Genomic DNA, 26,520 nt, shown 5'->3' on the forward strand with positions numbered 1-26,520 from the left:
AAGAGGCATGGGCACATTAGGCAATGCTGGAACAAAGGGCTTTCTCTAATTTTAATAGATTAACTGTTATATTAGGCTTAGTCACAGTTTGGAGAAAAGCAAACAAAAAACCTACTTAAACAGAAACAAAAAGAAAATGCGTACATTCTCAATTTTAGAAATAGTAATGGAAAATAAAACAATCATCTGCCTTTGGAGAAAAAATATTGAATACTTTCTTTTAAATAAGTGAGATCAGTTGTAGCTGTCAGCAACTTAAATGTGATGCCCAGTTTTTCTAACATCACCATTTATATATTATACAATATGGAGATGCATATCACGCTGTTTGAGGGTGATTGCTACTTCTGAAGTTGAGCACTTATATATCATTATGACCATTATAATATTAAAAATAAATCAGTTAAAGAGGGTATATCAAATGAATGAAGCATTTTCTCTATTTTCTATGAAAAAGGAGTTGCACTGCCTAATCATGAAAGTCATTCTTTCATCTTAGTGGATACTCCATAACTTGCATTAGGGAGAAACACCCTTTCTGGGTATTAAACTTCACACTGGAAAGAAAGAAGCCCAGGTGGGGTTCCCCACTGGGAGAGCTTGAAGGGCACTGGCAGGGGTAGTTTCCACTGTGCCATCGGTGGATAGATGATGTACCAGAGGTAGACAGGAAGTCCAGCGTTTCATCAGTTGTCCTACTGGAAAGAACCATAGCTCTCCAGTGTCTCTCACCTTGCCTTGAGAACAGCATGTGTCTTTTGTCCAGCCTGGCTGTGATTCTGCATGAGCATTGCTTTCCTGAGGTGGCTTGCCAAGAGCATGTCTGATGATCATCTTTTTGATGCTGAAGTGATAGGTGGGATGGAGACCAAAAAGGAATTTCCAAGCTCACAAAGATACTTGGGGTAAGCAGCCTGTGAACAACTCAATTTATGACAGCCACTGGTGGCAGGCGAAGCAGGGCCTGATAAAGGAGGTCAGTGCTTTTAAAATGCTGTAGCTGGATGCATAATTGAATGTACGAGTGCCTGACATTTTTGTGGAAAAAAATATCTGCAATACACATCTTCTGGACTGGATCCTAGTCCCCTTTTTTTAGAGCTATGAAAGCCTCAGACATAAAAATCTCAGATGCTAAGGAATGCAGGCAGGGTTTGCCGTTCTGCTGAAACTTCAGGTTTCTCCTGCTGACTAAACTCCGAGAGAGGAAATCCCAGGGAAGGGGCTGCAGGGGAAATCACCTGAGGGGGACAGTGTGGCGGGCTCCTGTGCCTATTAAAAGTCCTTTTGAGCCCTGCAATTTCTGCTACGCTTGGTCTGGTTTCAATAACAGCCTTCGCAGGATCATAGGAAATTGACTCAGAAAATGGGTCTGAGATATTAAAAGGAAAAAGAAATCATTTTGAGGAAGAGTTCTTAAGGAAACTTCACCTTTCTCCATGATTTGTTTCTGAGCTGAGGCTCTGTGCTCTGATTGTGCTGCCGCTGTTTGCTGCTGTGTTTCTTCAAGTGTCGGGATCTGTCACATCCAGGGAATAGGTTAGCATCCAGCTTTCCATAGGAGCGTTTTGGTTGCAGCCCCATCACTGTCACATGGAGCTGAAAATCCTGACACACAAAGAAGTAGCGTTCTATTTTTCTTGTGTTCTGCTTTAAGATAAAAGGTCACTTCCAGGGGTAAGATTCGAACCATCCTGTTCCAATGAGTGGCTGAACACACATTTAGTTTGGAGAATTTGCTACTTTATAGTGAGATATTGCCTATGCCTTTAAAAAAATAATAATAAAACCACACTCCCCCCCCTTCCCTTCCAGCTTTTATTAGCATTTATTCAAAGGAATTGTACAGAAACTGTGAACTTTCTGCATTTTCTCACTATTCTTTGCATACTGTACAGGGAAAGGAAAGCGGTTAGGGGAGCAGGAAATAATTTTCTTCCTTGCTTCGCTCTGATTCTAAAGCTGTTTTGGGTTATGTGCTCTGAATATTTCTGTAAGGAAACAGAAACTATTTGCATGATACATGCCTCTTTTAATTAATCCCACTTGAGGTGGGTGGATCTCTCCCAGCAAAGCCTGTGAGTAAAGGCCCCTGGCTTTGTTAAGGGCTTGATGCCAAAGCATATATGATTTGTGAAATATTCTCTGCTGCCAGAATTTAGATTATTCCCTCTCCCTCTTAAAAGGCTGCAGTAGTATTTTGAAAGAAAATGCAGCTGTGCACTCACTTTGGTACGACTGCTTGAAGCAGGCACCGGAGCCTCTTTAGTTACCATGATGTGTGTTTGCCTGCCTGGTTGGGAAGCCTGATCTTGATCAATTTAGTTCTACTGTGGGATGCTTTGATTTATGACTTTTAAATGTCCTAAACAGGAATCTCAGCTTTGCCACAGGGAGAACAATTGAATTGGAAACGTTTTTCTCCTGGCAGCAGAGCCCCTGGTGTCAGTGAGGGTGGGATGGTGCTCCCTTTTCCTCTCCGTCTTCTGCTCGGCAGTGCCCCTATGGCTTCATGAAGGCTTCCCCAACAAAGAACCGAAGATTAAAACTCGCTTTGCCATTCAAACCCTGCCTTATGTGGACCTGGTTAAACAGAGGAGCTGAAGGGCTTCAGTGTCCATTCAAACAGGCAGGAATATACATACTTTCAAGCACCTGTGACTTGCGCTCAGGGCTGCTGGTGCACAGCCCCTGGGGTTGAGGATAATCTTTACACGTGAGGCAAGCAGAGCAGAGAGAGAATTCATAATTCATCTCATGCCATTCAGCAGTGGTCCCTTAATCTCCCTGCCACCTCTTTCAGCTGTCTTCATACAATTTACGTCAATGCACAGCCAACCAGCACAGATGCTACCATGCAGCTATGTTTTATTGTTTCACTAAGGCTAATTATATGACCTGTTGTGTTCGTAGCTAATCTGCATTGTTAGCCATCGTTATGTATTTCTGCCAACCCAGCATAAAAAAAAAGTGCTTATTCTTGATAGTAATTACAGTCCGAGAATTCCAGACAAAGCCAGAGGCACTGCAGAAAGTATCACTGCCTAACATTTCCTGGTTTGCAGGCTCTGAACTCAGCTCTTTGATTGCCAAACATCAGCCACTAAGTCAGTTTTCTGTGATGGATTTTATGGATTAGTGTTCTTTCAAAACATTTAGTGTTAACATCTAACACTGTGTGTTGAAAAATAAGAGGATCCACTGCAAAAACTGCCTGCGAATCCTCTTATTAAAGTCTGTCATAATGCACAGGTATATAAGGCCAGAAGGGTTAGCCTACGTTAGTCTGGGCATCTTCTTCTTGCAGCTCTAAAAACTTACCATTATTTTTTTAATGGAATATAAATAATAATCAAATAGCCATTGCTTCGAACTCTTATGGCAGGGTGAATAGGTGCTTTAAAGTAACTGCATGTTGATTTGGATGATCTTAGTCCGAATACCCACAAAGAAGAGTACGGCTTTGTTCTACGGTAGAATCTGTTTGTCCTCTCTGACTGTACTTTCAGTGAAGATGATTCACAAGACATAACTGGTAATTAGGAATGTTTCTTGTAAGCAAAGGGACAAAACTGTTATCTGGAGGGATTTCAAAATTCTGCCGAATTTAAAGGGAAAATGGAAGTCAAAGCATAACTACTTCAGTTCTGCATCTCATGTCTGTGGTCGGAAGAATATTACAGCTACACGGGTGATGCAAAGCCAGAGCCCATCACAGGAGGGAACACTGCTCTTCCGTAGTCAGCAGGTTTCCAACTCTGCCTGTTCAAAGAGCCCCAAAAAGACTTATGAGAATATCAGTCATTCTTTCTGGGATTTCTGCCCTATGGGAAGACATCTCTGTGCAATTTGTTACCAGTCTCAATTACAGTTCTTGTTGAAAGGCACACCCAGGAATACACTCCTTTTGCTACTGGCTGTTTCCGCTGGAGATTATATTTCCCCTTATCTGTTTGAAAGTAACTCTGCTTTTCTTCCCCTCCTCCACTGACTCCTTTATCACTGTTTTGTTTTCCCCTTTTTCTGCACGTCTCTTGCTGTCCCTTTCTTGACCATCCTGTCCACTTCTTTTTTCACCTTCTCCTCTCACTTGGTTTCCTGCCTAGAACATCTGTCTCCATTCCCCACATATTCCCCCCTTTCCTTCTCACTGTCTTTTCTTGGTTTCTTTCCAACTTATCCCTTCCCTGGCACCTTAGTAAATCTGTCTCCTGCTCCTTGTATTTCTGTCTTCTTTTAAAGCTTTTCATCCTGTTTTCGAACCATAAAATGCAATATCTGGCAATCTTTTCTAACAGCAGCTTGGTGTTAGTGGCCGTGACAACCTCTAGAAATTCTAGCTACACTGCTTATGGTAGCCATACCACATGGCAAAAAACAATTGAGGAATATGGTCACCTGGCAGCTTCATTCTTAATAGAATCAATGAAAGAAGTAATGTTTTGAATGAGGATAAATATTGGAGGGGTTGGCCAGAAAGTAGGTCGCAGAAGCTTTTAAAAACTTGTGACATATCACAATATAACAACTCCTGTGGTTTCATTATAATTCTTCAATACTGTTCTTGCGAGAAATTTGAAGCAGAAATGGACAGAAGGAATTCTTCAGCAGCCTGTACTTAACACCGCCAGAGACAGGAGTGTCCCTGAGTTTGCTCCAGGAGCTGCAGCAATTGCTCACCCCTAAGAGGATGGCTGTCTCCTAGACTTGCCAAAGCATTCTGTTCACCACCTTCCTCCATGTACTCCTCCTCCAGATGACTGTCCTGAAGACCAGCTATAACGAAATTCATGGGATGGCAGACACTGCAGCCTAGGTACTACATCTGCTGCCACTGAATCTCACTTCCATCAGCATCTCCCTTCATCAGCCAAAGGCTCTCCACTTTGCACGTTCAGTGGTGCCGGAATTTTATTATGTGCTGTGGTTGGCAATGCACTAGGACAGCTGAACAAATGTTTGAAGAGTTGCTTGTTCTACATGGGTTTTAGGTTTAATCTGTTTTTTGTAACTCAGGTAGTTTTGATTGTCTTTAGTATAGTTCCTGAGCTACTTGCTCCAGAAAACTTACTCAACAAAAATTGTTTTTGAAATCAGGTGAATAAGGAGAGATCCACTTCATTTGGGACCATTGTGAGTTCCTTTTACAATTCAGCTCTAAGTGGATCAGACTGAAATGGCTCTTCATTGCTCTTAGCGTTGACCAGTCCCATGTGATGGAGAAGGGTAATGAAAAATTATGCAGGAGAGAGGTAGACAGAGAAATAAGTAACCTAAAGAGAGTTGTTAGAAGTCAATCTGGCATAACGATGATGTTGTGGCTGCAGTCCCCAACCAAATACAGCTGAAATATTTGGGATTGTCAGCTGGTGAACTGCATGAATACTAATTTTATTGAGTTAGGTGTTTTCAGTAGTTTTTTGCTTGTTTGCTTTTTGGTTTTGCCTCCTTAGCCTTTTCTCTATCAATATACTATCAATAAAAGGAAGTGGTTTTTATTTTTAGCATCTCTCAACTTGAAAAAGGAAAGTGGAGTCAAACAATAGCAAATGCTGTTTGCCAGAAATACAGACAGGAATCCAAAGATGTGCTTTGGTCTCAGTTATTTATTCAGTCTCATAAAAGAGTAATTTAACAACATGAAGGTTATATAGGATTAAAGCAAGGGTGCTTAACAGGAAATTTTTGGCCATATTTGAAAGAGTGGATTGAATAGTAGTACATTCCTAGCCTTCCTTATGCAGCAAGAGAAAATGCATGGTGTACTTTTAAAAGAAAGCAATGATGATTTGAACTTCCTGAACCTGCAGGCATTTTGAAACTCTCCTTCTGCCCACAAGCTGTATTGGATCATTACTGAAAAACAGGGCACTCAATGGCTGCATTAACAAGATTGATATGGATAATGTTAGTTGTTGTCATCGTGGACAAGAAGAGGTGCTAGTCCAGCTGGAGGTAATAGCCACGATGCTTGTTCCCTTTCTTGCCTTAAGATAAGTAAAGAGGAGACAGACAAACTGGGAAAGGAAGATGGAGTGTGAGTAGGAAGAAAGAACAGAGTGAGCAGAAGTAGCTATGGCCTTCAAAGACTTCATACATGATTTACATTGACGTGGGACAGCACATCTGAACACAGACCAGTACACAAGATTTGAGCTACTACATAAAGATCAGACGTTCCTCCTCCAAATTTTGTGACCCTCCTATTGTCATCATCTGCTGCAGATGGACAAAGGAAGAGCAGCATTCAGAATGTATCACTAAGAACTCCTAAATCTCTCTTCTTCCTCGTGGATTTTTGATCCTTTTCACCATCCTGACCTTGGATTTCCAAAGGGTTGGGACAGACCTCCTCTAATGTTTAGCAAGCTTGCAAACTTGTCATGTTCCCTGCTGAAGGGCAAATAAGAACACACTGTTTAGAATAATAGTCTTTTTTGGTTGCTCCATTGAATTTTTTTTTTGTTTTGTTTTGTTTATTCAAGCTGTTTTTTTCCATATGACACGTTAATTCCCTAAAATGACTAATTTCAAAATGCAGTATTCTCTTAAACATACAGACAAGTTTGTGTCTGTGATAGATGTTAATTTCTGATGGTCATACAGAAAACCCAGTTTGAATTGCAAAGAAATTAATCTAGTGAAGCATCATATTTTGACCTCTTTGCCTCTGAAAGGAACATCCATATTATGTAAAATCACATGCTTTGGAACCACAGTAATCTTAATGCTTTGGAACAGTGCTAGCATTTGCATTAACAGAGATTTAGATTGCTGCTTTATGCTGACTAGTGGAAGGACACATCCTTCCCATTTGCTGTTTTTTTTTTCTTTCACTGAAGAGAAATAGGCATCAGATAAAAACACTTCATCTAACTACTTTAACTTGCTTATACTAATCACAAAATTCCACTGACAGAATATTGTTTGGGTCATGTGAAATAGTGAGGTTCAGCTGTGCAAGTATTGGCAATCCAGCATGCTCCCTATGTTTGTGGAGCCTGATACATACAAGTTCTGTTGGAGGGCTGCTTCAGAACTGGCAGTCACCTCGAGTAGCATGCCGTGCATCTCAGCGCTTCCATTCCTGACTTGCCCTCCAACAGGAATCCTGTTGGCATGCTTACTAGCAATGCTTCATGTTTGATACTGAAAATAACAGTTTTCAGTAGAGAAACAAATGAGAGAAACTTTCAGTCTCTTGGACCATTATGTTGAGGTAAGGGACCGTTACAAGCAAGCATTCCCCCACTATTTTCCCCTTTCATCACCACTGAGGGCTGTTTCTCATTTCTCCCATAACATCTCTTACCGATTTTTGTCTGTGGCTCTGCTGAACCACTCTTACTTTCATCCTTTTCCTGCTTTTCCTATTTTCTTGTGACCTGTCACAAGTATTAAGTTGCTTTCCTCTTCATGCTTTCCTGCTTCTACTCAAGATCCTTCTTCCTGAGCTGATGTTCTGGGGACTCCAGAGCAGCCATGCTGCTTCTGCTATAGGCCAGGAAGAGTTTTAAGTAAGCAGAGACATTAGACAAGCTAGTCAGACCTGCAAACCATATCTTGCCTCTATTCTTCAGCCATCATGGCTACACAGAATGACAGAAGTGTAGGGGCTGGAAGGGACCTCTGGAGATCATCTAGTCCAACCCCCTGCTAAACTACAGCCCTTTCACTTCTGGTTTGGATTTTCTGACAAATGCATAAGCTGGTGAAGATCAAGAGGGAACATATAAAGGTAGATTATAGAAGAATTGGGAAAAGCAGGGTCGAAGTTGTGTGGGTCTTTAGGAATCTTACTGAAACTGAGAAAGTCATATAGAAGTCAGATCAGTCAAAGCACTATTACTCTCCCAAGGACAGGCCTAGGAAAGGGGCTACCTGTACCTCTGAATAATCACACCAATGAGAATTGATATTTATTTCTCACCTGAAATAAGCCACTTTTCTGTTCTGGAATGACTCACATCCAGATTTTTATTGTCACCTCAATTAAAATCTGCCTTCAGTCAGACCTAGAGCCATTTAGAGATTTTTTAAAACTGTTTTCTTGTTAGATTCTGCAAAAACAATGAATATCACATCACAGGGTACGCCAAGGGGCCTGCGTTATAGGGAAACTGAGATCGAGGAAAAGGGAGAGAATAATGGACTTTTGTTTACAGCTTCAGATCTATAGGAATGTATCATAAAATACAGTTACGTGCATGCCTTCCGCAAGTGTTCTCTGGTGGTCACAAGCAAACAAGAATGTAAAACGTAAGTGGAAACGAAAGCCTTTTATTTAGAAGCATACTAGCTGTGCTCTGAGAAGAGAAGCCATCTTCTGAGAACGGGGCCTCCCATGGTAATTACAGCTCTGCTTTACTGAAAGCATATTTTGTGGACTCTGTGTGGGGAGTGATAGCACTCTGCAGAAGGCAAATGTTTGAAGAGCTCCCATATGTTTCTGATCGCATTTTAAGTCTAGACTTGCTTTATTTCGTTTCATTCGCTCTGTACTTGCCTCACTGAAGCTTTTGGGGACTTCTTTTAAAATTAAAAAAAAACGGGGTGTGCTGCGTAGGTTAAAAATAAATAGAAAACTTTTCCTTTTAAAAAAGTTTTTGCATGGGGGTAAGAGTTATCCTCTGTTCAAAATCCCACTGAGTTCTTCAAAGGAGGAGTTTCTGCAGCAACATCAGGGAGTTATTAAATACATACTTAGTCCACAATTTTCATTGGTAAATTCTTTATGTCTGCTTAATGTGTGCTAGTTAGAAGAACTGATTCTTTCTGCAGACTCGTTTACTCAACCCTGGGGACCTATGATCCCCTGCCCCTTTAGCACTAACTTTTACAAACACTGTTTCCCGTTTTTTTTTTTTGTTTTTTTTTTTTTTTTTACCCTAAAAAATAAAGGGAAAAAGAAAAAAAGAAGAAAGAAAAAAAAGGCAAATAACTCAGCGGAGTGGAAAGGGGCTGAGGGGCTGAGCAGCGGGACTCAGCCCCACAACTGCAAAACACAGTGAAAATGCTTGAGACCATAAGCAAACAGGAATTAGTGCAGAAGTGCCGTTTTTATAAGACAGAGCTTTCTATGAATCCGGAGCAGCCCCTTGCAGCCTGGGAGGAGCAGCTCGGTGCCGCTGATGGAATCGCTCTGATAACACAGAGAAAATGCGCTCTGTGCTGTCTCTCCGTGTCTCATCTTTTGGCTCCAGACTAAACATTTAATAGGGCTTAGTCACATATTTCCTCGCTGCCATGGCAGCCAGTGCAGCCGGACCTGCGGGGGCCTGCTGTGCTGCGGCTGCCTCAGCTGCACGGCCATGGGCAGGCTGCAGCTCCCCCTGCTGCTCTGCTTGCCGGCCTCTGCACAGCTGCCATTTGGAGAGACTGGCAGTATACATTTATTTAATCTTTGCTCAATTTCAGGCTCAGAAAGCAGCCGTGCCAAAGCCAAGGCAGCCTTCCTCAGATCTGTGCTTTTGGAGGTGCCTGCTCCATTATCCCGGGCTGGCAGTCTGGGTGCCAGGCCCTGCACTGCTCCATCGCAGCCAGCACATCCAGCTGTGGTGGAGGGAGAGACAAGGGCATGGGGATAGGCTTCTCCTTCAGCCCCTGGGGTTGACTTCTCTGTTAGAAGAAAAAAAGGTCTGAATTGTGCTTCCAGAGTAAAAAAATGGTCACGCAGTGGCTTGTCACCTTGGTAGGGAAATCTAGAGACAGACAATTTCTGGACTTGTCTGTTCCCTCACTTTTTGCCCCGAGCTCCAGCTCATGCCATCATGACTGCATGCTAGTGGCTAATGAAGGCCAGGTCTCTTCCCAAGCTGCAGCTCTGTGCTGGGCCATGCCTGAGGCAGTGGTCCGTGGCCCATCTTGTTGCATGACAGGCACGCAGACCCAGAGGCTGCCCAGGAGACTAAGTGGTGCTTTCGCAGGTCTCCCAAGCCTTGCATCTTCCCAAAGACTGCCCAGGGAGGTGGTGGGGTCGCTGTCCCTGGAGGTGTTCAAGAGCCATGGAGATGTGGCACTGAGGGACGTGGCAGTGGGCACGGTGTGGGTGGGCAGATGGTTGGACTAGGTGATCTTTGTGGTCTTTTCCATCCTCATGATTCCATGATTCTATTCTATGAAATATCTGCCACTCCTGTGGAGGGTGCTTCTGACTTCCAGAGGGCACATCCCATTCCCCCAGCCGTGGTGGGATCAAGGAGCCAGAAGGAAGCTCTGAGCAGCTGCGCTGCCCACAGATCAAGGCAGCACCACTATGGGATGGAGGAGAGCAATGGGGCTGAGGAGGTCTGCCTGCGCCTCACTGCATCCCTGTATTTTTCTGAGCAGTTTTGGATTGGGCTTGAAGGAAAATAAAAAATAATTATCCAAGTGCAGCAGCAGCTCTGGGTCAAGGAGAAAAGAAGGCTCAGACCTGATTTTGATTCAGGTTTGGTTTGAGTGATTAAATCCAGGATAACCTCTCCTTGTGTCCTCCAGTTTCTGATCCAGCTGGGCTAAACAGCAATTTGACTAAATTACATTATTTGAACTCATTGTGCTGCATTCAACCTCATATTAAAATGCATGCTTTGGCTTGTAACTTTTAAATTTGATACGAAGACAGCTGTATGCATTTTCCCTTGTTTGTAAATTGTATACACATGATATGATGTTTTCAGTAAGCGCTAAACAATGCAATGTGAGGCATTTCAACAAAGGAATAATTTAATGCAACCCAGCAGAAACACAGAGCCTTAGAAGTGGTTCTTTATGAAACTACAAATTTTGAAAATGGGTCCAGAAGACCTACACTGGAGCAACACAAGGAACAATAGTTAACACAGTAACATTTTTCTGTAAGAAAAATACACCATGAAGAAATTATATTTTGCCTATTTTGTTTTAGCTTGCTGATTTACTTGAACGCTTTGGTTGGCATGCTTTCTGTTTGTTGCATGTTAGGGATTAAAATTCTCATTTCTTCACCAAAAGAGAATATTGTCATACAAGACGCACTTTAAGCCAAGCAAGATTTTTTCTTTTGGTGAAGTGTAAATTTGTCTCATGCATTATGTTCCAGTTCAAAGAAAATTAACACATTGTTGTATTCTTTTCATCTTCTATTTAATTTTAACAGAACGAGACAAATTTTCTTTGTAATATTCTTCAGAGACAGGCAGTTCCTACTTTGACAGGTAGAGGACAGAGTAGGAGAGGGCTTTGTGGTTTGTTAGGGTCATTGATAGAGTCTGCCAAAGCTGGATTAGAACTGAAGAGCTCTTGGCTCCCCTTGTTCAGATCACAAGCTCAGATATATGCTCTTATGATGATCTCTGTCAGAGTAAGGAACAGAGAGAGCATTTGTACTTCCCATTAAAGAAAGTAGGGGGCAAAAACACTTTGTGTGTTAAGAGATGGAATGGAATAAATTGGAGCAGCAGATTGCTGCTGGAGAGAGCTGAATAGCTAGCTGAAGAAGCAGAGTGGCTAGGAGACACAGAACAAGGCAGCACAGGCAGAGGTGTCTGAACTAGTGCTGGAGCTAAAGGCCAAACAGGTACGTACCTCTCAGCAAGGCCCTGCATGGCAGAGGGGTCTTTTAGCCCAGGGGAAAAGGAATATTTACAAAAACACTCCTCCTAACAAAGCTGATTTATTTCCATGCCATGCTGATGCGGACTGTGTACCCTAAATATAAGCAGAAATGTAAAAGGCAGTTGCGTTGTGACCAAAGATAAGCTATCTGCAACTTCAGTAGGATCGGTGTGTCCCCTTTAACAGACTGGAGGACAACCAGTTCTGTGCCACCACTTCTCTGTGCTCTGGTCCCAGTAAGACCAACTGTGTAAGAAGCCACAGATTTTTCTTCTGCATACAGCGGCCAAAGTCGCTGCAGGCTGCTTTTGTGAAGGCATCTGACGACCCTCACATGTGTCCATAAGTCCATTCTGTGGCTGGCCAGGCTGGGATGACCCCTGAGAAAATGGGAATAATGATCATCCACTACTGATTTCCCTGGCAGAAGAGAGTGGCTGTGTTCAGGGGTTAAGCAGACTGCGAGCTGGAGAAGAGAGCTGTCAAATACATGAGAAAACTGATGCACGGTATGCATGCTGCAAACCCTTTGCTTTCTTCCTTGTGGGTGCCAGTACCCATGGAAATAAGATGGTTGTGTTTAGGTGCATGCGCAGGTTCACGTAGCAACCACAAAAGGTGCAGAGTTCGCTCTTAATGTTTGTGCTTACTGTTTCTTCTCTCTTTTTCTCCAGTCGAAGACCGCCCCCCTCACCTACTCGGCCCACTGTAATTCGTCCATTAGATTCATCCCTGTTAGACTAAATGAAGTTTCTGGCATGCCACTCATTGTTAACCAAATATGTGGAAGCAAACTGCTTGATAACTGTTGCAATAACCAATGTATAGTCGCATGTATGGACGTCTATAGGCAAGTAACCAATTTTACTGATATATCTCCGTCCATTCCGCATTGTTTATGAGCTCTTAAATGTTTTGGGAAGGTCTGTGCTGTCTTGACTTTTCCTTGTGCAGTAGCTGATGTTAGCTAATGTACTGACACACTGTTCACCAAGGCACCCATGCTCACAATCCTATACAGTCAAAGAAGACCTGAGTCTGTGTTTGTGCACGTGTTGATTTTAGCTGCTTCTTTTTCTCTTACCTGCCAAAATCTTGCTTTTATTTGTACCTTTCATGTTTTCTGTCACGTGGTGTTTTACATTTGTGCCCACTTTCTTTGTTAATGACGAAACTGGGCAGAGAAAAGTGTGGTTTCTTATCAAGCTCTTCTGAAGGCCTCACGCTTTCATCTCTCTTGCAAGAAGCTTGTTGGAACGCTGCTTCTCCTATCATTTTTTCTTATCTGCAGCTAAGTTTATAAGGAATGTCGCTAAACTAGAAGGGTATGTGTGGGACAGTGTGTGCTTTACTTTCCTTCCCCTCTGCTGACTGATAGGCAGAGCTGGTTGAGTGGCTGGTAAGGACCAGGCTGCAGCACCCCGGCTTGCAAGGAGTGGAGCTGGCTCACCCTGCAGCAGAGATGTGAGAAGGGCAGTTTGAAGAGCCAGCGTGTGACAGAGCAGGCTGTGCCAGCTTGCTTTGTCCTCTGGTAGTGCTCGCTCACATCGGTCCTCCGCTGAACTCATGTGAAGCCTTGTGTGTAAGTGAGAGCATGAAATATGTATATATATGCTGCGTGGCAGGGTCCAGAGAACTGAGAGATGTATATATGTATAAATATATGCACAGCTGTAAATGGGCCCACTGTGGGAGCCAGTTCAGAGCTATGGCCTAGATCTGCATCTGGGCTTTCCAAGGGATCCCATTTGGGTTTGAGATATTTGCTTACACCAGTCGATAAAGTTCCACAACGTCCACTAAGTATTTTCTCTTTGTGTCTTGTGACATCCTATTCACTTCAGATTAGGAGTCATTTCATCCAAATAGGTGCTGAGAAATGCTCAGCTGTGCATCCTGACCGTGCATTTTTTTTTAGCAGATGTTCACTTTCAGAAGTTCTCTGGCTGTTGTTTTACACTGTGTATTAATGTAATATAAAAACCTTTTGTCTTAACTGCATTCCTTAACTTTAAACGCTTAAGGTCAGCATCACCCCCGTAATTTAAAACTTCTTGAGTTGACAGGAGTAAAACAGAGATGAATTTGGCCTTGTGTAGTCAGAAAATATTAATTGCTGTTATTGCAATTATGGTTACAGATCCCTAGGCAAAGTGATTGGTGGTTTCAAAGTCCCCCACTATAATCAGTCTAATAAATTCACTTATTGAAGCTGTATGTAGGGCTCCAGTATGCTGCAGCCCCATGGTTAGGAAGAATCCAATCAAGGAGCCACAACCAGTGGGGATTTTGCCCATTAAATATTCCCAGGCTGCTGATTGAATAACAGTTATGTTCACTACCGAAGCAAATCATGTTTCTGCTTGTAGAAGAGAAACGAGTTTGGGAAAGCATCATGATTTGTATGCTAGCCCGACTTTAATTTCCTGTCAACCACACACTTGTGACACACACCTGGGGAGCTGAGGTCAACATCTGAAGCACGGGGAAACTTGTCAGAGCACCGGCATCTCGGTGAGCTCAGAAGATTGCTTAAATGGCTGCTGTTTGTTTGGGGAGTAGGCTTAGATCCTCCACACCGAGCACACAGAATCAGCTTTCAAAGATGAAAAGCTTGTAAACTCAACTACATTGTTCCACCTCAGCCACAGAAAGTCACCTTAATCCCAAATGTTGGTATTCGTTCAGTGCTACGGCGAGCCCATGGGCTGTGTTTATCCCACTTTATCCTAAGCACTTGGCTGAGTTGTCCAAGGTCTCCCATTTGTTCTGTGGAAAGAGAAGGGATGACTCAGACTGGTGTAATTGCTTGGGAGATGAGGGTGGCAATGCCGGTAAGTTAGGAGCCTCAATTAAGTGACATAGGTTTTGACTTAAAAAGGTGTGTTTAAATCTTCTGTGCTTGAGACTCCTTAATTTACTTTGATGACCCTTTCTGTCAAGCATAAGGAAATAGCACAGCTCAGTGCAGTGGCCCCAGTGTCAGCAGGAAAGCATTCTGCACTCAGTTTTGAGCTCATGGGACGTGGAGTGCAGCTGCACAGCCTTCCCATCCTTTACATCTCCATCACATCTAAATAAGAACCTGCTCCTGAAATACAGAGCTTTGAGATGTGTAAGCTAATAATTAATGTTGAGCACAGATCCATAGATTGATGAATTCACCTTGAATGTATTGCATACACACTTTTTAGAATGAACTATATAGAATTGTTCCTAGGAAAAATGCTAATTGCTTCCTAAGAAATTGCCACTTGCAATTGACTACATACTCTCCTCCCTAGCTTTGACCCATTTTCCTCGTGCTGTACAGTGTCTGGAATGTGTTTGTTTGTCCTGCTGGCTCCTGATTCTGGTAAGCTGTGTCTCTCCCATCCCTTGTTCTCAGAGGAGCAAGTTGGCAGTAGCTTGCTCTGTGCCTGAAGGACAGGAGGAAGAGCTCACCAGTATATTCTCAGGGATCTGCTAGGGGGACCGGCTGGCTGGGACTGGCCCTGGCCCCTCTGCAGGTACCCTTACCCAGGGACAGCTGAGCCTGGGCTCCCGTAACAGAGAAGCACGGGTTGCTCTCCATTTGTTTGATACCCTCGGGCAAAGGGAAGATTGCCAGGGAGCAGTGGAGACTCCCGTTAAGCAACAGCAGGGTTTGCAAGCTTAGTGAGCTGGATGACGTAGGTAGCAAAGCTTCAGGAGGGTGCTTATCTAGTACTGCATGGAGGCTAAGCCTGGGCCTGTGCCCAGAGAACACATTCCGCCTCACCTTCATATGGCTGACCAGCAGCTGAGGAGCTTGCTCACATTGTAAATAGCTCTTTTCCTTTAACCTCCAGGGATCTTGTGTTAGGATTAAAATGATTGTATGTTTGAAGAAAAGGCTTTTGTACATAGTTGATGTATGTTTGTTTTATTGCCGATCTCACTGCACTTTCTGAGTAAGCCTCATAAAAGTAGATAATTATATTGAAGGAGATACATTAGAGGTTACGGCATTTCATGTTAAAGTATAATGTAGAAAATATTATACTCTGTGTTGCAGACAGCTACACTACATAATGTGTACAGCATATTAAGATTACTGCCTAGTTCTGTCCTTCTGTCTTAAAATAGTCCAAACCCCCTGAATTCAAAGCAGACCAATTTTGCACATGTGGCACCGGGGAGGCATCGACTCCTTGGTGTGCTCATGGCACACCTCCTCCCGCGGTGGCATTGAACCTCCTCCCCTGGGCTCTTGCAGAACAACTCCCTTGTGTAAATGAATGTTACTCTGCCTGTCTCTCCTCTTGCTTTGTCTGCAGGCGAGCTGATACCGATGGCTCCTCCCGTCCAGACAGTCCTCCACTCTTGCTTGATATATGATTTGTCCCGTCTTGCTGGCCGTTTGCTTTACTTCCTGTCTCTTTACTTTTCCAGGATGGTGTAAACAGTGACTTCTTTTTGTAAGAAGCAAACGCTTAATTTCTTACTGAATTTTGCTCTGTATGTTAATGCCCTACTTCATATGAACCAAAACATCTGCCTTTGGTTTCGTAGTCTGTAAATGGTATCTGGTGTTGATCTTTGAGCACAGTGAGTCGGTTCTCGAAACCATGGTCATTACTGAGCATTGCATACACCTGCTGTAAACATGTTACGCTGCATTTCTGAACCTGAAATAAACTGTAACTCTTGATGGGCTTTTATTATTACTTTCCGATGCGCATGAGCGATCTCCAGTGTGGCATTCTGCACTCTGCCTCTGTTGGTACTGCAGTGAGGATTGACCAGAGAGATGTGTGCTGCAGCTCAGATCACAGACATGTCATGGAAAGGGCAGACAGGAGAGAAGCAGCTCATGGGAAGCATTCAGCGTGCTGCCCTGCTAGGGGCTTGCGGAGCTGCAGGGGTATTTTGCTAATGAATGTTTGTCAGGCAGTACATGCTGTTTGTTTCATTGCTGGGAAAAGCGTGTCTGGGGGGAGATTGAAAGCTGAGCACAGGGCCAGAGCGACTTCTCAGGAGTTGAAGTAAAACTGTGCATGTGGACATGTCCTGCCTGGAAAGGATTTCCCCCCAGAGCAGCTGTATATGAACATGCAGCTGCCTCAAAATGCCTTGGTTACTCAGTTCCTCCTTCAGGTTAGCGTGAGCCAAGTAAGTGAAACTGGTGCTCAGAGATGATCTGCATGGCACAGTTATAACAGCACAACAGCAGGGGCATTTCCCCACCAACCATCACTGTGCTGCTCCTCAAGTTTTGAGAAAGAGGGAACAAGAGGTGGGATGAGCAAAGCACTCATGTCACCATTGTACACACAGCAAATTTGGGAACATTTTTTTTGTCATAGGCAGTCTGTGCAGCCTCCTTTGGTAAACAGCCAGGTGTATGTCTCTGCAGTATGTTATGTACTGCTGTGTGAGCTGCTTCCTGGCATGCTGGCCAGCAACACACCACTGCTGTATGCTGGAAATGGGATGAGCAGCCACTCTTCTCCAACCAGGGCACTGAGTCACCCGCTGCCAGGGTCACTCCTGCTTATTTTGGCAGCAGATTCAGCAGTGCCACCACCCAAGCTTTTAACTTCCTGAGCAATCCCCCCCCTCCAGATACACGAGCACATAGATCCATCTTGTTTTACCACTCCTGATTTCATCAGAATCTCACTTGTAGAAGTGAGAACAGCATTTGAAGTATATAGCATTGCAAATTTTAAGGCTGGCTGGGGAAAGGATCTTTTGGAGGATATTATTTCCTCCAAGAAAGTTAGAAAGCCTCTGAGCAGCAACACACTTGCGATGTGATTGTCCAGTGTGATTGTTCAATGTGATTGCCCCAGCTCTCTGGCGCCAGGACGTCAGATGGGAAGCGGTGAGGATGAAAGCTAGGCTGTGCTGATAGCCAGCTGATCCTAATCTCGTTCTTGCTCTTTTCCTCACTGTGCATGTTCTGTGCCTTTTCCTCTTAACCCATTTTATTAAGATAATTTTGTATATGAGTCATTTTATTGTATCTTGACCTTTTGTTTTAAATCTCTTCTCCCCCTCCCCACGAATTTTGGGTTATTTTTTGTCTTTTTCCTAGGCGACCTCCTCCAGCCGTTCCAGGAAGATCAGCCTAACACACACTTTGTTGTTGTTGTTGTTGTTGTTACATTCAATCTGTCTTCTTTTTGTCCAAATTTATCTTTAATTTGCACTAGTCTGTTTGTAAATGAAAGATTTTATTTTCAGATGTCAATGATAAGCTTGGATATAAAGAAAATAAAATTCTGGCTACAAAATGAATTTGTGTGCTGGTTTTCAATGGAAGGGTCTATCTACTCTTTCTCAAAAGGAGCCATTAATGCTCCATGAAGCCTCAGCTCTGGGGAGACCCCCCACAGCCGAGGTGTTGAAGGGAGGGATGTGCTGCTGGCATTCCATCACTGTATCTGAATTCATTGGCCACCATGACTGTTCTTGTAAATGCCTTTGACTTAGCATCAGCAGGAAGAACTTCCAACTTTTTGAACAGCAGAGATTGCAAAAGGCTCCTGTAAGATGTCTAATGCACCAGCAGCACCTGGCTCTGTGCTTAGTGAAAAACCTAAGAAGATTGTAGCAGTCTCTCCACTGATGAATCTGCACAATTGCAAACACATTGCAGCTGCTCTGATCACTTTTTTCAAGCTGAACCTCTGAATTCTCTGCAAGCTAACCTCACTAGAGCATCTGAGCTCAAGTATCTGTAAGTAGTTTCCTCCGGATTTCAAGTAAGTTTACCCAGTGGTGTTGAGTGAAAGATAAAATCTGATATTTAATATAATATTCAGAAGATGTGCTTATCTTGGGTGCTGGAGAAGTATATAAAGAATAAGTCTTTAAAAAGTTTTAAATTGATGATTTTATTGATTTTTCTTTTTCTCACATGAAAACAATGAAGGGACATCTCACAAACCATACCGATAAATCAGAGGGAACTGCGCAGCCATGAACTGGAGGTACAGTGCAGCATCAGGATTCCAGCCTGTTCTTTGAAAGGTACAAACAAAACATTTCTTTGGAGTAGGTAGGCTACAGTATGAGCAAGCTGCTACAGTGCTGCTCTGGGAGCAGACGAGCAGAGGAGATTTGTATCATGTGTAGAAGGAGCCTGACAACACACAGACTGTGCTCAGATTCAAGCCAGGTCTGACATTGCTTAGCTGGGGCTGATTTACCTTGTTGCATCTCTCATCAGTGGAACTTGCTGTCATCAGATAGTAGCTAAAAAGCCCTCAGCAGAGTTCAGGAGTACAGAAAGTGGCATTTGTACCTGGCAGGCTGTTCAAGAGGCAAGAGGTTCTGGCCTTGCTTCACCTCCCAGGTAAGAGGGAATGGGACCAGACTGAATTTCACAAGCTACTTTTTTTTTTTCTTTCTTTCTTTCTGGGTTGTTGAAGAATTTGTTCTGCCCTGGGGGCAGCACTCACTGCTTTACCTCTATAGTATGGCAAGGCCCTGAGAGGGGAACAGGTAGAAAGTGGCTGATATTTTAGTTCTAGAGCCTTACTATCTACAGCAACCCAGAAAGTGTTGCTGCTTTCCTGTCTGCCAGCCGGCGTCAGTGCTGTAAGGCACAGAGTTCTCTTTTAGGGGTGTTTTATAGTGTTAAATCTTTCACAGAAATGATTACATTCTTCAGAAGAATTTATTAAAAATATTGTTGGAAGTGGGACTCTGAACTTCATGGTTTTCAGGTAGTTCTTCTTAAAGTCTGCTGGGTAGCAGAAGACATTGGTGATGAGTGCAGGAGCTTTTGTGCTGGAAAACTTTGGCATATGCTTTGGTATCAGCTCACGGGGTGACTTTTTAAAGAAGCTGCTCAACCCTGTGCCGCTTCCATTCTGCACTGGCATATGCTCTGAGTGTACGTGGTGAAGGTGGAGGGTGCTGTACTCCAGCTGGTGGCATTATGCATCCTAGGTTTTCTCAAAGGATGATTTCAGACCAAAAGCCAGTTTTGGTTTCCTGCTCACTCTGTTGCTGTGGCCTCCTCACAGCATGAACCTATATGATGTGCAGAGAAAAGCCTGATGATTAGTGTGGGAACTGAAGAGATAAAAAGATCTTACCTTCAAAGACTAAAGCTTCACTGTTTCCAGGCTTCCCAGATGCTGTGCTCCCACGAGGAGGGGGGACAGAGGCCCCTGACAGCCCGTTGTTCCTGCTGTGGGTGGCTGATGCTTGCCTTTCCCTGCTGCAGATGCTGGAGATGGAGATTGCAGACGGCACGTGTCAGCGACTCCCCCAGGAGCACAGCTTAGCCCTGGTCAGTGTACAATTACTTGCATTTGGGCCAGATTCAAATCAAAAGAAAATGTCCCGCTGAGATACTGTATCTCAGTGGACCTGGGAATGGCAACTTTAGATAAAGAAACTGCACTTTATTGCGATGCAAAATAACGTTTAACTCTTTAGAGGTGCTTGATGGTGATCCAGTCGCACGCAAACCAAAATGGACCTATTTCTTTGTTTGGCCAAACCAGAGGGCTGTACACTCAGGTAGCAAGTGCTAAAAGGGCATGCAATTTTACTGATGAGTTGAACAGTACGTTGAGAACGTTATGTTCTGTACAGCATATTCTGACCTCAGGCATAAGGACATATTTACTGTAGCCATTTATTCCAGCAGTGTTGCAAAGTGTGCAGGGCTGAAGGAGCTGGGCAGAGCAGAGAGGCCTGCAGCAACTTAAGGAGGTAAAACTGCTTGCAGCAAGCTGTACAAGACAAATCCCGCATCCTGCCTGGAGCAAGGAAGATGTGGTTTGCTGGATCAAACAAAGCCCAGGGATCTGCCCCAAATGCAAGTCATCTTAAACTACCAGAGATAAGCCCATTGGGTTTCAGCTGTGGTTGAGGTGACCATGGCACAGACACCACATGCCACAGGTGGCCTCCACTTGCCCAACAGATCTCCATCAGCTTGAGGCAGTATCTCCTCCTCCTCCTCCTGGACATGACCATTCCACATCACAGAGGGGAACCTGAATGTCCCAGTGTGTGCTGGATTGCTGTGCACCGAGCAGCACTGGGACAGCAGCTCCAGACAAGCAGACAGCTCCAGTGAAGGTAAGAGCACAGCCTCTGGATCACCCTGAGTCCTTCTCAGGATCTGAGATGAAGCTTTGTTGGGGTAGCAATAAAGAGACGCTGCTCCTCTGCTACTCCATGTGTTTCTAGCTCCCTTATTGCCCAGAGCCATGTTAGTCAGTGCCCATTGCCACATGGAATCATAACTGGATAAGTGATGTTTGCACTTTTCCTAACACAGAGCTGTTTTTTAAGAGTCTGGATTTGAGAAGAGTATTTTTTTAGAAAACATTTCACTTCGGGTGAATGTGTCTAGCAGAAACTATGCTTTCTTGTAGTCATAAATCCAGGCTCGAAACAAAAACTCCAAGGCTACCTTGCCCCAGTCGCATTAGCCACCAGATCACTGCAACCTCCTTGGGCCACTGACAGGGACAGCTGCCTCCTCAGCCTCACGTGCTTTGCCTGAGATGAAACAACTCCTATATGCTATACTCCATTTTGTTACCGTTAGCCTGGATACTGTATATTCAAAATGGAGTCAGGGCTGTGCTACATCTGAGATGCACCAGCAGTTGATAACTGCAAAGGTTCAGGATGGCAGTTAACAACAGTTTGAGGACAGAGGTGTCTGTGCAGCAGCAATTTCAAGTAAACCTGACTGCAGATAGCATGGCCCCTACCAAGAGAGACATTAACTGCAGGAGCCAAGCAAGCTACATTTCATTTGCTTCTTTGACAAACTGTTACTTGTCTTCTTAAATTTGATCCAAGCGTACCAAAGCCTTGTCCAGAGATGGATTCTGTGAATTGCTGTGGATGGCAGTGTTACAGTAACATAAGTCTGATAGACTGGGCATCCTGGCCACCAGCAACTGACTGACTTTCTTGGAAACCTTCTCATGAAGAAATAATCTTCTTTTAGAAGAACTGAAAACTGTCATCTTGATTGTGAGCATCTGGCTACTCTGCACTCCCTGTGAGCCTGGAGCACATACTCTAAGCCTCTGCAGGTTTTCTTTAATTAAAAACAAAATGAGATGTAGTCATCTCCATGACAACAACAGCAACATTTAAAACTTGGCAAGTTGTCATAACAAAGCACTGGAGGTGTTGGGGGCTCTGCAGTGGGCTGCTCATTTCCTAAGAAGCTCATGGAGCCAGCGCCTGCTTGCTGGGATGAGACAACAGTGCTCTGTGTGAGCTGTTTGCCTGCAAAACCCTTTCACACTCGATGGATTCAATCAATGGGTTCAAACCTGCACTTCTGCAGCAGAAGGGCTCCTTGCCCCTGTACTCTTCCACCACCGAGTGTGCATGCAAAGCTAGTGCCACATCTTACTGGAGAAATTGAGTGTTTTAAACATCTCCCTGTGCTGCCTCCAGAGTAGGAAGGATCTGACTCTGTCTTTTACTTTGAAAGCAGCAGTGCTTCCTCTTCTCTTAATGCTAGGGATAAATACTGCAGGAACAAGCAGCTGTGGTCCCACAGTCTGCAGAGGTGCTGGTATTTGCTGATGGACATGGCAGTGTGGCTGTGCATGCAGGATGTGTGAGTGTACTCAGGTCTGTGCGTGCCCCTGTGCTTTCAGCCTCCTGCCCAGCACCAGGAAGGCTCTGGTAACAGGAAGCCTAGAGTGCTACTCCTTTGGCCAAGTCCATGCTCTGCTGGACCACTTGCCTCTGGAAAACAACAACACAGGGCTGGCTCATCCAAAGATGCCCTCCAGTTTTACTTTTTTGCTTAGGGGACCCTCTGTTATGGGGTGTGTGGAGTCAGACACCAGACATATAAGTGCCAGAAAGGACTAGCGGAGGTCCCATCACTGCTGCAGCACCCTGGGGCTGGGTTGGGTGACCATTGGGTGCCCACTACTGGGACTACATCCCTCCAGAGGAAAGCAGAGAGACCTTGCTCCATGCCTCTGGCTTGGAGGCTGGACAAAAATACTGCCATGGGTCTGCCAGCACCTCCCCACTCACCCACAGCCCAGGGCAGTCACAGCACACACAGATGCAGTCCCTGCTGTAGTGCGAGAGTCTTTATTGGGTTGGGTGTCCCTTGGAGCTGTGCCCCGAAAAGGCCCCTCACAGCAGAGGGCACCATTTCCTCCTGGCCAGGCCTACATGAGGAACCTGGAGAGGTCCTCTTTGATTTCAGCCTCGTCCCACGGCCCGTGGATGTTGTCCTTGAGCTGCTGAAGCCGGATGAGGCAGTAAGGGCAGAGGCAGGAGATGGAGAGCAGCAGCGAGGCAAAGAGCACAGCACCCACGCTGGAGACGCTCGCCAGCCCCACAAGGGCAACCAGCGCGAACAGCGCGGTCACCCCCACATAGCAGTACGGTGTCCGGGCCTTCAGCTTCTTCTGCAGCATGGGCCAGAGGGCAAAGATCTGCATCGCGAAGGTGACCATGACGAAGGCGTGGAGGGAGCGAGGCAGGCGGGAGGCCAGGCACACCGAGGCGAAGATGGCCATGTTGAGGGACAGCGTGCTGGACACGATGGCGGCGTTGGCGCCGTAGTCGAAGAAGATGAGGTGGCCGAGGAGCATGAAGGCCGACATGGCATAGATAGTGTCCGTGCTGATGGACTCCGTCAGTGTCTTCAGCACCGGTGAGAAGCCGTAGGTGAAGGCGGTGAACACCAGCGTGCTCTTCAGGTCTGCCCACCGCGTCCGCCCGCTCTCCTGCCGCCCTACCCCAGCATCAACGGCATCAAAGAGGACGTAGCCAAGCAGAGAAGTGAGCAGGGCTGCCCCAAACAGCCCCTGCGGGCTCAGCACCCCGGCGTCCATGTACCACCAGGTTACAACAAAGACGCACACGCTGCACAGCTGCTGCACCACCACCCCCGACTCGAAGACCACATTCCAGTACTGGTACTGGCGGGCGTGGATGTTCTTCCGCAGCTCCTCCAGGAATCGCTGGTCCACGTAGTTATCGGGGAAGGGCTGCCGCTCGTACAGCACCTTCTGCCAGCACCGCCTCGGGCTCGTCTCCACCTGTGCACAGACCATCCTCCCACGGGCTGCCCCAGAGGAGGCCGGCACGGGGCCCCGCTCCTCCGCTCACAGCCTGACGGTGCTCTCGGGGACCTGGGAAAGAGCAAGGTGCGGGTTAACCGTGACGTAAGGCCCCCCCTTGGGCTCCGGGACAGCCACGGGACTCGGGCAGCCCGCCCGGGACAAAAGGCAGCGAGCGAGCAAGAGCGGCTGCACATCCCTCCTCCCTCCGAGCCAGCGATCCGTTCCCCCGGCTCTCCCTCCTCACCCCCTCTCGGCCCGCCAGGCCCCACCGCACCGCGCTCCGCGACCCCCTCCGGCGGCCGCCGCCTCTGCCGGGCCAGGCGCGGCGCAAGGGATGCCGGGGCGCTCGGAGGCGCCCCCTGGCGGAAGAGTCCGGCCGCCGAGCGCGGCGCCGCCCGCGGGTGTCCGCTGCCCCCGGAGCTGGGCGGCGCTGGAACCGGGGCGGAAGGGAGAAGGGCAGGGAGGGGCGGTGTGCAGGGGGTGCTCATTGCTTGGTTGGAGGCGATCGTAATCAATTTGGTAACTGTGGATAAATGAAGTCGCCTACAAGTTTAGTTAGCCGTTTGGATTGATTGATTGATTGATTGATTGATTGCCAGAGCCTTTCCCCAGGTGCTGTCATCCCACGGCCCGGGGATTTGAGAGTTTGAAAGAAGCTGTGCTCCGACGTGGCAGAAGAAAGCTGTGCCAGGGGGTGGACGCGGTGGGCCGGGGGCGATGGACACCCCTGCCAGCCCATCCTGCACTGACGCTGCTTTCTGCTCACGTTCCAGGCTCTCGGCTCACCACCCACTGCCGCCTGCAGCTCCGTCACAGCAGGCTTGGGTGCCTTCTTCTGGGACTGTGAGTGACTGCAATGCCTCGGGAATGGGAACACGGGGCACTTATTGCTGCCACTGCACTCACATCCCTCTGGAAAACTCTCCACCCGCGGTCTAAAGGGCAGCTCAGCCCTCCAGGTGGCCCAGACTCTGTCTGCAGGGAATTTATCACCTGCCTGCATAGCAGTCCTGCACCTATGACTGTGGGACGAGCCACGTCACCGGCTGTCCCTGCCAGTCGGAGGGAACACGTGCTGCGGAGTCACCCCTCAGCCCTCCCACGGCGACGTGGCCTTGGCAGGGATAGCAGAGCAGCTGGGAGAGGGACGTTCCTGTCACACCCTGCGTGGTGCCTGAGGTCAAGGATGTGAACCCCTTTGTGTGTGTCTTAATTCCATGCAACAAGATCTCCCTCACCAACTGCAGGGGGGGTTGTGGACCCCAAACAGGCTCAGCCCTCTGTCATACAGCGAAACACTTGGTGGTGCTACCCATCCTGCCACACAGTTAGCTCTGAGGAGCACTTGTGGCTATGTTGCCATAACAGCAACTCTGGGTGACACAAATGCTTCCCCACTGCCCCCACCTGTGTTTCAGATCCACTTGGAGCTCACTGCTAGCCACTGTGTTGCACAACTGACCCCACTGCAGGCATGTTTAGTTTCTGCAGGGCTCCTGCACTGCAATATGCTGCTAAAGCTGTTTGGAAGCCATGCTGGAAAAGGTGACAGGCTGGGATTTAAATAGCTGTGACTGACCTAGGCCTCTCCTGAAGGTATTTGAATATCAAAGTATTCAGGGCATGGGGCTCCTGGGTTGTCTCAGAGCATGTCTGCATCTTCCCACAGTGGGATGAGTGTGTGTGAGCTGGCATTTGTGGTGCTCCTCCAAACAACTGTGCCTTGCTTGGGGACAAGAATGCCATAGGCTGTGGGGACAGGCAGATCCTGCGTGTTCCCACATCCCTCAGCTCAGGCTCTTCCTCATCATCCCACAGCTGCTGAGTCTAACATGCCACCAAGTGCATTCTGTGTCCCCTGGTGTCCCTGCAGCACAGGCTCATTCCTTCTCACCACCTGAGCTGGTGCTGTGCAGCAGGTCTGGCTGCAGGCAGGGTCTGCCAGGTGTGGGCTGCGGGACTGGCAGATCTGCCTGTGAGCACAGCTATGTGCACCCAGGCTTTGTCTCTCTGACAACCGATCCCTGAGTTTTTCCTTTGACCCTGGAGCCGAAACCTCCCTTTGGAGGAATGTTTTTGGAGGGAGGTTGGCGTGGCTCCAGCAGCTGATTTTTTCCATGACCAGAGACCATTTCCTGCCTTACATGGCCCCAGAGCACTTGCTGTGGCTGCTCTCCTGCAAGCACCTATTTAGGGATTTAAGTCCCGTGGATAGGGATGGGGGGTTGGAGCAAGATGATCCCTTCCAACCCAAGCCATTCAGTGATTCTGTGACACCAGCCCTTAAGCTCTGAGCAGACCCACAACTGCAAAGCTGCCGGGGAGGGATGCTGGGGCTCACATGGCTGGTTGCCTGGGGTCCTGGATCCGGGCCACATCCTGGTCCCAGGGAGATGCCAGCATGCCTTGTGTGACAGAGATGCCCTCACCATGGGCAGGCTGTGCTAAGGACAGATGCCCTCTTATGCTAGCCAAGAAGTGGTCTTCTTGACCAGACCCTCCTGGAGCTGCCCATGAGGCTTGTGAGCATCTGCCAGCACCTGGGAAGTCTGGAGAACTGTGATCTGCAGCATGAGGTTTGCTGAGCCAGTGGCAGGTTAGAAGGATGGAAAAGGCATTGTGGAGCTAGGGCAGGAGGGGTGCAGTTTGGAGGGACGCACACACAGGGATGTGACCTCTGGCTGCAAACTGAGCTCCCCGAGGCTGGCATTCCCCAGCGGTCAGCACATAGCTGTGAAACCCCGCGCCCGAACTCCCCCAGCACCCACGCTGGGAGGAGAACAAGGTGGTTCTGCTGGGATTCCCAGCCAGCTCGAGGGCAGGGGACAACTTGCTCCTGTTCTGAAGGAGATCTCTATGCAGTGAATGTGGTGGGAAAGTTTTTGCT

General features: G+C 46.5%; 2 protein-coding genes across 10 annotated transcripts in view; one reads left to right on the forward strand and one right to left on the reverse strand.

Annotated features, from left to right (window-relative positions):
- The window catches only part of DNM3 (dynamin 3), a 171,464-nt gene extending 150,723 nt beyond the window's left edge, over positions 1-20,741 (forward strand). For 2 of the 8 annotated variants that reach the window (XR_014885174.1, XR_014885175.1), the window contains 3 exons: positions 14,862-14,932; positions 17,639-18,283; positions 18,479-20,741. Coding sequence is in view for 5 of the 8 variants with exons in the window: in XM_085231476.1 (XP_085087602.1) it covers positions 14,862-14,932; positions 15,876-16,000 (196 nt within the window). In the remaining 3 variants the exon portion in view is untranslated. Of the gene's footprint in view, positions 1-803; positions 15,005-15,875; positions 18,284-18,478 lie in introns of those variants that run through there. The other 6 variants (XR_014885176.1, XM_085231476.1, XM_085231480.1 and 3 more) reach the window with 6 other exon arrangements.
- Positions 20,742-22,634: 1,893 nt separating this feature from the next.
- On the reverse strand, positions 22,635-24,060 carry PIGC (phosphatidylinositol glycan anchor biosynthesis class C). 2 transcript variants are annotated; one of them, XM_085231504.1, is made up of 2 exons: positions 23,908-24,060; positions 22,635-23,702 (listed from the first exon to the last, which is right to left on the reverse strand). In XM_085231504.1, the coding sequence occupies exon 2, from the start codon at positions 23,622-23,624 to the stop codon at positions 22,731-22,733; it is 894 nt and encodes a 297-aa protein (XP_085087630.1). In that variant the 5' UTR covers positions 23,625-23,702; positions 23,908-24,060; the 3' UTR covers positions 22,635-22,730. The 2 variants fall into 2 exon arrangements, with proteins under 2 accessions (XP_085087630.1, XP_085087629.1); XM_085231503.1 differs by having other exon boundaries at positions 23,878-24,025.
- Positions 24,061-26,520: the final 2,460 nt, after the last annotated feature.

Source organism: Meleagris gallopavo, chromosome 10, assembly GCF_905368555.1.
Source record: "Meleagris gallopavo chromosome 10, MGAL_WU_HG_1.1, whole genome shotgun sequence".
In the NCBI taxonomy this organism is placed as follows: Eukaryota; Metazoa; Chordata; class Aves; order Galliformes; family Phasianidae; genus Meleagris; species Meleagris gallopavo.